At 36.4% G+C, this 11,175-nt stretch overlaps 1 protein-coding gene across 1 annotated transcript; it reads right to left on the reverse strand.

Moving 5' to 3' along the window:
* Positions 1–489: 489 nt before the first annotated feature.
* Positions 490–10,127, reverse strand: LOC103721761 (proteasome subunit beta type-4-like). The gene is made up of 7 exons (XM_008812088.4): positions 10,024–10,127; positions 9,839–9,897; positions 4,614–4,690; positions 4,006–4,135; positions 3,642–3,801; positions 3,371–3,556; positions 490–816 (listed from the first exon to the last, which is right to left on the reverse strand). Exons 1-7 carry the CDS (start codon positions 10,027–10,029, stop codon positions 703–705), a joined length of 732 nt encoding a protein of 243 aa, XP_008810310.1. The 5' UTR covers positions 10,030–10,127; the 3' UTR covers positions 490–702.
* Between the last annotated feature and the right edge of the window lie 1,048 nt (positions 10,128–11,175).

Here is an 11,175-nt window from a genome sequence, read left to right on the forward strand (position 1 = left end):
GCTTGACAGAGAAAGAAAAGCATGGGGAAGGCACGTCAGAAATGGATCAAATGGAAGAAACAGGAACCCGAAGCTAGTGGCACGAAAGGAACCATTTGAAATGCATCTGAAATGCATCTCAGCTTGCGGGGCAGTGGAATACTGTGAAGGGAGATCATACTGCTTCAATTTGCCTGAGTTAATACACAGCACAAACTTTGCTAGCCAGGGTAATGATCATAATAATTAGCTACCTCTGCATGCCATCAGTCCAGTTCTTAAACATAATAATTATTCAGGGCTTAAGCCATGGTGAAATTTGACGATTTGACAAAGCCACAATCTCACTGCTGGTTGGCTTGCAAAAACATGGTTCGATCATGTGGATAACTTCAGGAATTCGTATTCATGTGGATTGTTGTCATTTGCCCAAAAAACCCTAGTGCTTGAACTCCAAAGGTAACTTTTTCCTCAGAAACGAAACTACTTTCGTGCAAGCAGCATGAAGACAATTTGGGGCAGGTCGAAAGTCGAATCTTACACAGAGATGATGAATCATCATAAAAATGTGTTGAGGAACAACAGTTTCAATAGTGCTAAAACCAGTTTTAAATTTCAGCCAATAAACAAATGTTGCCTCTTATATTCTACTTCATCCTTCAACACAACTAAATATCTGAGTCACAGAACAAGAAAAGCAGCTCCCACACAGGATGAATGCAGCTACCATGAGCCTTCAGCACCCTTTGTTGGATTTTTGAAGGCAGAAAAACCCCAGAAGGTCTTCAAGGAGTAAGGTGGAAAAATAGTCACCCCCTCTTCTGTGATTTTAGCAATCTGTAGTTCAGATACAGGTAAAAGTCAATTCCATGATGATAAAGCTAAAAATAAACATGCTTGCAAAGAAATTGCAGCGTTGCTGATAATACCACAGCTACGTCCATAAGAGAAACAATGAAGGGGAAAAGAGAATCCGAAGGCTCCATGACTAAGTTTCAAGTCAACTAAGATCTAGGTGTTGTCATCTATTACCGATTCCATTTTATTGTATCTAGCTTCTTCTCGAGAAAAACCAATGGAGCTTGTACACTTTTGGCAGGGGGACAGATCATCATGCTTTTCTCCAAAATCCTCATCTAGACTATTTTGTACGGACACTTTCTCAATTAAGTTCAAGACTCATGTAGCATTTTTGGTCTTACATATTTATTCTTAGGTTAGAATATATCCTAGTAAGCTACACCCATATTCTGAGGTAAGAATGCCTAGGTGACCAGTCATTTCCAAATTCATACCACTTTTTTTCAAAAAAACATCCCATTAAGAAAATATAGGCCGATAGGAGTGCTTCTGCTGCATGTTGTACAATACCTCTAAGACCAAGTTTAGGTCGGATTCAACCCAACCTTCAATAATATATAATTTCTACAACAATATTGGTGGCTAGAATGTGAGGCTAACAACCATGTTTGCTTTTATAACTCCAAGTTTTCTGCATATTTGTTCTCAAATATAGGAAGATAAATGGGTGGAAGTGAAGCCTAGGCTAACTGAAGTCTGCCACATAGTAAAACCGAATGAGCCAGAAGGAACCTAATTTATTTATAGTAAGACAGGCTATACTTCACATATAAAATTGAAAAGTCAATGTATCAAGATGTCCTTGCGGTCACTTGAACCACTTTGATAGGATCCAGTGCCATTCCAATTCGACATAAAGTATGGTTTTTACAATGCTGACTTTAAGGAAAATTTATTCATAACAATGCCCTACAAGTGATCCCTTGATTAGGAGATCAGCAAGGCGACCTTGGAAGAGTTTGCACAAGCTTGCCAGAGTAAAGGTACATGGATAGCTTGCTACATTATTATCGCTTCAATATGCCAAAATAATACGAGAAACTTATAACATTAGTTTGCATAAAAGATATGCTTAGTGAAATTGAGAATATTAAATGTGCACTTGCAAGAAGAAAATTTATATGGATAATATGTGATGGTTGATGGATAACTTCTTTTATGAATAGTGCAATACCTGTACATATAACACCTCTACAAACATAAACATTTTTGTTAAGCAAAATGAAGACGGTTCGTTTGTTCAAATTAAAAAACAATAAGCAGGGATAGGAATCAGAGTGGAAAGAAAACAAGAATAGTAATAAGAAGGATAGATCATAAGTTGATTGCTATTCAATAGAGAAAAGAAATGGGAGTAACAAATGTGTAGGTATTGGTTCAAAGGGGATTAAACCAGTGTTGAAGGCCACCATGGTATAAAGGTAGTCAAGGTACCGAAATGGTGTATATATAGTATGCAGGCACATAAGCATTTAGATATAAAGAAATACATAAAATACAGCACAGTAACAAACAATTTAAACAAACGTCAATGTTAATAACAACAAAAAGTATTTCTTACGATGTCACTTATGACCTAATAGCAATATTATTACATAATTAAGGAATGAAGATTTATTAACAGTACTCGCAACGGGCCTGCCTAGAATCCACATCCAGCCTGACGATTCACCTGAATCTGCCCCACTTGCAAAGGCCGACATGATAATGGGCTGCATATTTTGGACACATATTGCCCGACTGGCTACTTATGTAGCTGCATAATGCTAAGGCCTAAGCATATAGAGAATGTAGTGCAGTCAAGGGACCACATCTGAATATGCAGATGCATGCACCGGTTTCTTAAACAGTAGACTAAACATCATGATTCAGCAACCACAACTTCTATTATAGTGATTTTTCTTTTGCATTCTAAGCTAGAATCATTGAAGCATGGTGTACAACTTGTGATGTAAAGCTTCAAAAACATGATTTCATGAGATCACAAAAAAAAAAAACAATTCAGTTATGCAGATTTATATCATTGTATTTAGCAGAGACTGATAATGTACCACACATGTACAAAATATATCGAAAAGTATATTTGAATGTGTAGAAGTATATCGTTTGAAAGAAAGCCCACTAAAATTGTTAAGTTGAACGTAAGGTTTGTTCGCAAGTTTGACCAGTGCGTCTGATTTTTTTTTTTGTATAAAGGATACAAAGTATAACAATAATACATAAAAGAGCATGCTAAAATTAGATGAAAACCATAAGACAACAAAATGTGTAAAATGATTCTGATTTGAAAACTTGTGTTACACGATGCAGTAGAACCAAAGTGGAATGACCACATTGCAAATAAGAAGAGAGATAGATAAATAAAAGGTGAACTACAATTTTGTCAGAGTTTTGACTATTTCACTGTACAATCTCTCTTCTTATCAAGTAGATCCAGATACAATCATTTAATATGCATAATATAGGCACAATTTAGCAACATATGTATACTCAATGCAATAAAAAAGACACGAACACAAAAGAATCATACCTGAAACTTGTTAATAGATGACCTATCACGATATAAAAGCACGCGTAGACATTTCTCTAGTAGCTTCACAGCCTCTTCAAAGCTCATATCTTCGTTCCATTCATCTCGAAGAATTGGCCGAGCAAGATGATTTCCAAATCCAGTAGCGACATGATTATCCTCAAAATGTGTACCAATCATACCAACCTGGAAAAACCACCAACAATGAAAGAATATCACACGCATATGCAGATATGACCAACTAAGATGATGTTTTCCTATGTTGAATTACCATGCCAAGATACTTCTGCCCGTTTTTCACTCCGCCAAGAACAAGTGAATTCCACAAAGGATTAAATTTGTTGCGTCTGTTGTACATCAGGCGATTCAGATAGTTGTGGACTTCTTTCGGTCCCAAAGAGTTTCCATCGTCCCACATGTTGTCATATAAACTGTGGAAGACAAAGTTTCAAATATTTCAATAACTTAGCAACATGTGCAATCTGCATAATGAGTAAACATGGCCGTGAAAAGCAGATTATAAACTTACAACTCTTTTAATGTCCAACGAAACACAAAAATAAATTATACTACATCAGCAGGTTATAATGCAAGCATGTATCAAATGAACTATAAGTTACTCCATCCGTTCTTACATAAGCTCATCAAGGTAACGCAAAATCTCCTGGAAATCGCTGATTTCCCCACTAGCACCAAGAAGAGAATGTTTGCCAATAGGTTTTATCCGCTCCACACTTTTGTAACGTAGTGTAGATCCATAAGAACCTGCCATGCATAAAATATGCCATTTAATAGAAAAACCAAAAAAATCTCAGTTCTCTGTAAAGAATGAAGGATCAATCATTTAATGAATGCAATAGCAATTTTTAAATATGTTGATCTTCAGATAAGGTACTAGTATGAAAATATAGAATTTTTTGCCAATAGTTTGACTAGCACATCTATGCTCTAATGTGCCAAAGTGGTGACATGACAGGGAGTTGAACAAAGTTGCAAGTGAGAATTCACCTGCTAGAAGTTGTGAACTAAAACATGAGTGATCAGTGAAAATATATAGTTTAAACATTACCAAGTAACTTGAGCCTAAACCCTCACCTTTGGAAGTTTCATGACAGAAGAAAGATACATTACAGGAATAACTTGATAAGAATTTTGAAAAAGAAAATGTTGACATGCAATTAAAAATTAAGGATCTATGACTGTCCAGTGTGCCGCCAATTATAGACTAAAGAACAAAACTAACCTCCCAAATCAGCAGCCAAGAGAACTCCATCTTTATATTTCATACCTAACACTGACGTACCCATTACATACGGGTAGCTGCAGACAAGTTCCAACTATTTAAGGGATGCAATACAAAGAACAAAGAGGGATAGAACAATAAAAATGGACATGAGCAATGCAAAGGCACGGATAAGAATAAAACAATGTTGAAAGAGCTATATATCAAGTTCGTTATTCAAAATAAATATAAGAAATACTGGAATGAGATACAAATAAATATGCAATGGTTCATAGAAATGTAGGACAGTCATGTTTCTGTGAAGAATATTAGTATGCTGTGGGAAAGACATGGAGGATAGGGTTATAGTACACACAGCTTGGGAAAAAAGGAGTTTACATCTGTTACTATATCCAACCAAATGAAAAAATAATGGATACGATCTATAAGCTCCTACACACAAAAACTCATATGTTTTGGAAATCCCTTGCCAATAAGTCAAATCATCTCAAACTAAATGTTCTAATGGCACAACACATTTTTTTTGATTTTGGGATCATTTGACGAACCAAGGAATCTCACCATCATCATCATTCTGTCTATAGGCATTTTAAACCTTGTAGATTATATCTAACACTTCAGATTTTCATTTTGCAACACCCATGTGTGTTTTATAACTCACCTTTAAGATCACAATCTCAATACATAATTTCGCATGCACAAACACATATCAGAAGAGTTATGGGATCACAAACTCAAATTTTCCTTAGCAAAATGAACAGTAAAAACACTACATGGAAGACAAACATTGCAAAAGAAATGACACAATTGATATTTCATCAAGTTGAGATTTTCAGATTTTTGTCGTCCGGTGCACAAATAAAAAGGTCATTGAGTGTAACTTAGTTTAGGCCCTTTAGGGTGCCAATAGATGTGTAGCAAGACATCTGATAATTGGAGCACATACAGGACTGTCACAAGTTTACCTGCTTCCTCACCTAGATAGTTTCTAAGACATGGAAAAACTTGGAGGGAAGCTCATTGATTGCATCAAATTGAATTGCAGACCTTATATGGAAGGTTTCCACTTCTCCTATATGATCTTCAGAGATCGATGGCAACCTCCTCTCTCATCCAAAATTGTCTCGTTAGGAATTTTATAGAATTTATAGAGGTGTAATCTAATGTATAGAGGTAGCCACAATTAGTTCTCAAATCTTGGATCATACTACAATATTGAAGCTGACACCATAAGGGGCTGGTTAAGATTGAATACTAATCTACCCCAAAAGCATAACTACATATAGGAACTACTCATGACAGTTTGTAAAAACCATAAGCACATGAGCTTCGCCAAAGTGTTTTGTGCTCCTTACAACAACCCAACTCCCTCTTCTCTAATGATGTTACTTACCCCTGTTCAACCTTTACATATCACTAGTTGATATGCCTTCCAGTTGATAGTCCACTATCCATGACTTTGATAGGACTTAACCATGACAAATTTAAGTATGAAGAACAATCAAAAAAAAAATCCACATTAAGTAAAACAGTATTTCACTATGTTTTAATCTTCCATCATGCAATCTCCTTGTTGTTGCACATTATTTCCTATATCCACCAAAAGAATAAGAAAACTTCAAGAGAATGATATTGAGAATTCTGCTGATATTCCATTAACTCACGATGTTAAATATTTATGAGGGAAAACTGATGGGATAAAGTACAATCCCGGTTTGTAATTTTATTGAGCTAGGCTATTAAGACATTAAATATTTTGTCCACTGCTTTATGAAAATCATCTATCATTTATCTTTTACTCTCATAATTTGTCATAAGTTCTTAAGTGCACTAAGCATGCTCTGATTCGATCTTTTGCGATGGCAAGACTCATCATATAATATTGGAAAAGGAGAGCCTCAACAAGAACATTTAGCAATTTATCCTGACACAAATTCATGTAACCTAAGTTTTGGGTCACAATTAATTTAACTACGATGGTTGCAAGGATTAGTAGGGATTGGAACTTTGATATATGATCGAAACGTTGATATATGATCGAAAAAGAATTCTATTGGTTTGTTATTCCAAATCTATATATCATTGATAGAACAGAATATTCTCAATTTATAGTGATGGAAAATGAATTAGGTTTCTAGGTTTTGAAGAATATTGGAAAAGCAGCTATAAGAGGATTTTCCAGGAGGAATATTATGGTGACTATAATGTGGTTGACAATAAGGTTTTACATCAGATCCATCACAAAGATCTAATAATAATAACAAAAAAAGGAAGAAAATCCAAAAGATGTAGAAAGAAGAAAAGAAAGACTAACTAAAAGAATGTATATTTCCTTGGGTACCAGTCCAAATTTAATTTTTCAAATCTATGATCAAAGCTTAGTCACCAAAAGCAGGTGTAGGTGTGGGAGCAGATTTAGGTGTGGATGCAAGGAAGGCAAGTCTCTTAATTTTTTTCTTTTTTTTAAAAACAAGGAAGCAGGTACAAGGATAAGTTTCTAGGGAGGTTCCGAAATGGGTGTGACACCCTAAGCAAAAGAATTCCTGCTACCAAGTATCAAACTTGCATCAAAAGAAAATGAATGTCTTGTTAAAATTTGAATTAGGAAAGGACTCCAAGAATAGGCTAACCTAATTATATATGATTAATTAAGATTTAAGATATTATTTGCCTACAATAAGGCTTCTAATTTAAGTTACACTCTTTAGAGAACTTTGAAAAAAGTCTAGTAACTAAATCACTTTATTTAATGATCTAGCCCGACCTCTAATTAAAGTTACGCCATCATAAGGAGTCTAGATCCTCTGGGACTCCTCCTATGTTACCCCCTTTATTACTTGACTCCTATTGGTGGGCATTGGGCAGCCGCCAACAATCCATCTTTTGGGCCCCACCACTCCACGTGGGCTAGTAGAGGCTTCTCTATGTGAGGAGAAAAGGAAAAATTCTAAGCCCAACCACACATGAGACTGCTCTGTCCATCACTAAAACATAGCAATGTGCCGCCTAGATCTCTAGGCCTTCACCGAGGGCCTAACTAGGGCTGCGCTTTCGGGACAAGATCTTCTAGAGCCCCTTGCCCTGTCTTGCTAGATCATTGGAGGGCATTGAAGGCTCCTCGAACCTCTTCAAGCAGAATCAGGGAGGCAGATTTCTTTCTCCGATCAATTGAAACCATCCTCAAGAGAAGAGGAGGTGCTTCTTCTCATCGCACCCACTGGTCACCAGCAAGTCAAGCCATGACTGCATGGTTTCCATGCTTGGCACCATTGTCCTCATAAAGCTCAACTCCCTTGTCTCCTTCCTCACTCTCTATGATATTGCTAGCACCCCCGGCTTCGCTGCCACCATCAACCACATCAACGCCCATACCTAGGTCCCATCCCCTTTCTTCTATGATCGCCTATCCCTCATTTTCCCTGTTAAGTTTCTAATCACTACTTAAGGTCCTTTTTGGATCTCTTTTTCTTGATTTAGGCTACCTAAATCAAGGATGAGGAGCAAATCATGAAAGCCCTAGAGGGCTTCAATGCCATCCTCAGCTAGGCTAGCATCCCCTAGAAGCTGGCCATGACCTACAATGATCTATTCAACATAATACTGACATCATCAGATCTCTTGCCATGACCATCGCCAAGTACTACCCTAATGGAGGTCGCTACTCCTTTCATTTTTTTTATGGAGTTCGAAGTGTCTCTAGCACCCTCTAGTCATCTGGCAGGAATGAGTAAGAGGCCTTAGAAGATCTTGGTTCGAAGGTGCTACTTTAGTGAGGCCCTTGGTAGAGGCTCAGAGATCTAGGTGGCGGGCTGTTGTATTCCAGCAGCAAATTGAGGAGGCTCGTGCAAGGTTGGGCTTCATTCCTTCTAATTTCCTCCTCTCGGGTAGAGAAAAATCCAGTAACTCACAAGGCGTCGCGGGACCTAAAAGATAGATAACTAGAGGTTGCCCATCATTAGGAGTTGGGCAGCAAAGGGGGTAATCGGAAGGAGTAATAAAGGATTCAGCCACATCAAAATTACTTAAAAAAAGAATCTATATCCCCCTCCAAGGAAAACAAAAAGGAAAAGAAAAAAGATGGGGGTAGAGAGCAAAAATATATAGCAGGACAACCGCATAAATCCTATATCTCGATCTTTAATTTCTTGAAAAGGTAAAAAAGGTATTTCGTCCTATCCATTGTTGCCATTTAGTCACATCTCATCAATGACACAAGACAAAATGGCTTAAATAAATTCAGGCAGTTCTTGTAGCTTCCACAATTTTCTCCATAGATTGGTGAATGAAGGAAATAACACCAAGAAAAAAGATTCAAGATCAAAACTCAAAACAACTAGAATCACAAATTTCCTTTCTGTCTTAACCATACAACTCTGAACAACCTCTTATTGTAATTAATATTCTGCAAGTAAAGTGGTGGCTTATTTCGTTTCACCTAATGCCAACACAAACAGTTAGAAACAATTGTATAACAACAGTTTCATTCCACCAAAACTGTTTCACCTAAAGTTCCAATTCAATCATCCCAAATATTTCTAGGACATAACAAAATCATGCCTTTCTTGTCTAGAACAATTCAATCTCGCATTTCCCTTCAAAAAACTTTCTTCTTTAATTCCCAAAGAGCTTCAAACTCTATAATACCGCAATATCCAGTTAAATCACAGTCGAATTGGCCAAAGCATAAATATTTAGTCATAGATCTACAATTGAACCAAAAGTAAAATCATTTTGCCTTCAAAATCCTTAGTACCAGTGTAAATTGAAGAAGCAATGATACAGCACTACATCAGGCTCTTTGATCTATCACTCCAACATAGTTTAAAATCAACAGTAAAAGGTCTGTTTGGTGGTGTGGTCTTTTCTGTGTTTTCCTTTCCCCGCATACAAGTGAAATACCGCATGGATATTGATGTTGGAGGTAGCATTTGCACGGAACATCTTCCATTTCTTGTTTTTATGTTCACTTTTTCTTTTGAAAGCAATAAATCCTTGCTGCCAAAAGCTCTAAAGATTTTACAAACAATTTTAAGAACGAACGGGTTTCATTATAGATATTTGTTAATTCTAGTTCAACCTTCTACTTGGATTTTTGAAAACGAAAACAAGAAAAAAAAAAAAGCAATAACAAACGGGCCCTAAGATATTCGAGGAGAATGTAATCATGCAGCGAACAGTCAAACTATACTTTGAAAAGAAAAAGGGTTTGGGAGAAGATAGCTTACAGGGTCCTTTCGAAGCCGATTTCTTGGATCGTGGAATCGTGAGAAGAAACGGCAGCCGACTGCTTCGATTCATGAGATAAAAATACCGAACCGAGGTCAGAGAAACAAAAGAGGATCGACACGAGAAGAAATTGGAGAGAAACGAAAGAGAGATGAAGAAGAGAGAGCAGCCAAAAAACACTCACCTCCATTGTCGATTTCGTTCGCAGCAAGAGCAAGAAAAGAAATGCTGAGAGTTATAAAGGGAAGAGAGAGAGAGAGAGTCTCTCCTCCTCGGCCCTGTCCTCCTCTCCAAGAAACCATAACACGGCACGTGTAAACCACGTGAGGGAAAAGGGACCGATGGCTGTGATCATGGGAGGAAGTATTGATGGCTACAATTTGTTTGATAAGTGCACTCTCTTTCCTGGCTAGTTCTCGTCTCTCCAGAGTTAGATCAAAATGTTTGGTTTGCCGTTAAGAACTCGTTCGTGGGAGGAATTTTTTGCCGATCAGAATATTTTCTTATAAAAAATTTGATTCCCACAAATATGATACTTAAAAAAATAATTTTAGCATATTTAATTAAAAAAATGGTACCTTTCAGAATGGCTTATGTTTAGTTACATATATATTTTTCTAAAAAAATTGTATAAAATATTAATTATACTTTTAAAAAATTAGATTTTAATGGCTTAAATATAATTTTGAAAAAAAAAAATCAACTTTCAATTGATGGAAAAATAGCTTTCTTATATCTCTCATGAATTTTTTTCTTTCTCATGAGAATGCTATTTTTTCATTTCTCTTCTCTGAAAATAAGAAGTCTTTTTTTTTATTTTTTTAACGATGCGGGTTCGATTTCCACTACCCGCTATATATTTTTTATTATATATGCTCTTTATTATACATGCATTATCAATTTGGATATGCGTCTTTGTTTTTTTATTTCCTAAAATATTTTCCATGCAACCGTTTTTTACCCAAACAAGAGAGAAAGAATACAAAAAAAGAAAATAAGGATGAAATGTGTCCACTGTCTAGGACAGATGCCTTCTAAACATTTGGTATAGGTTCAAGTCCAATATTTGTTGACCACACTTTTTTTCCTTCTTTTTTCACAAACTAAACGAGTCCTAAGTGATCATAAGAAAGCCCCATTTCTCATCAGAGACAGAGAGAGATCACAAGCGATTTCCATATGTTTGAGAAGAAGTGGCCACCCAACAGTCCAATTTACATCAGGGTTTTTTCAAAAAGTAACAGCCTCCAGCATTCTACAGTGAACCAAACATGCATATGCCTGTAGAGCACCTAATGAATAGGCAGGTAAAGTAGATGTTGGAGGCTGAGGAAGT

This window comes from Phoenix dactylifera, chromosome 18, assembly GCF_009389715.1.
Source record: "Phoenix dactylifera cultivar Barhee BC4 chromosome 18, palm_55x_up_171113_PBpolish2nd_filt_p, whole genome shotgun sequence".
In the NCBI taxonomy this organism is placed as follows: Eukaryota; Viridiplantae; Streptophyta; class Magnoliopsida; order Arecales; family Arecaceae; genus Phoenix; species Phoenix dactylifera.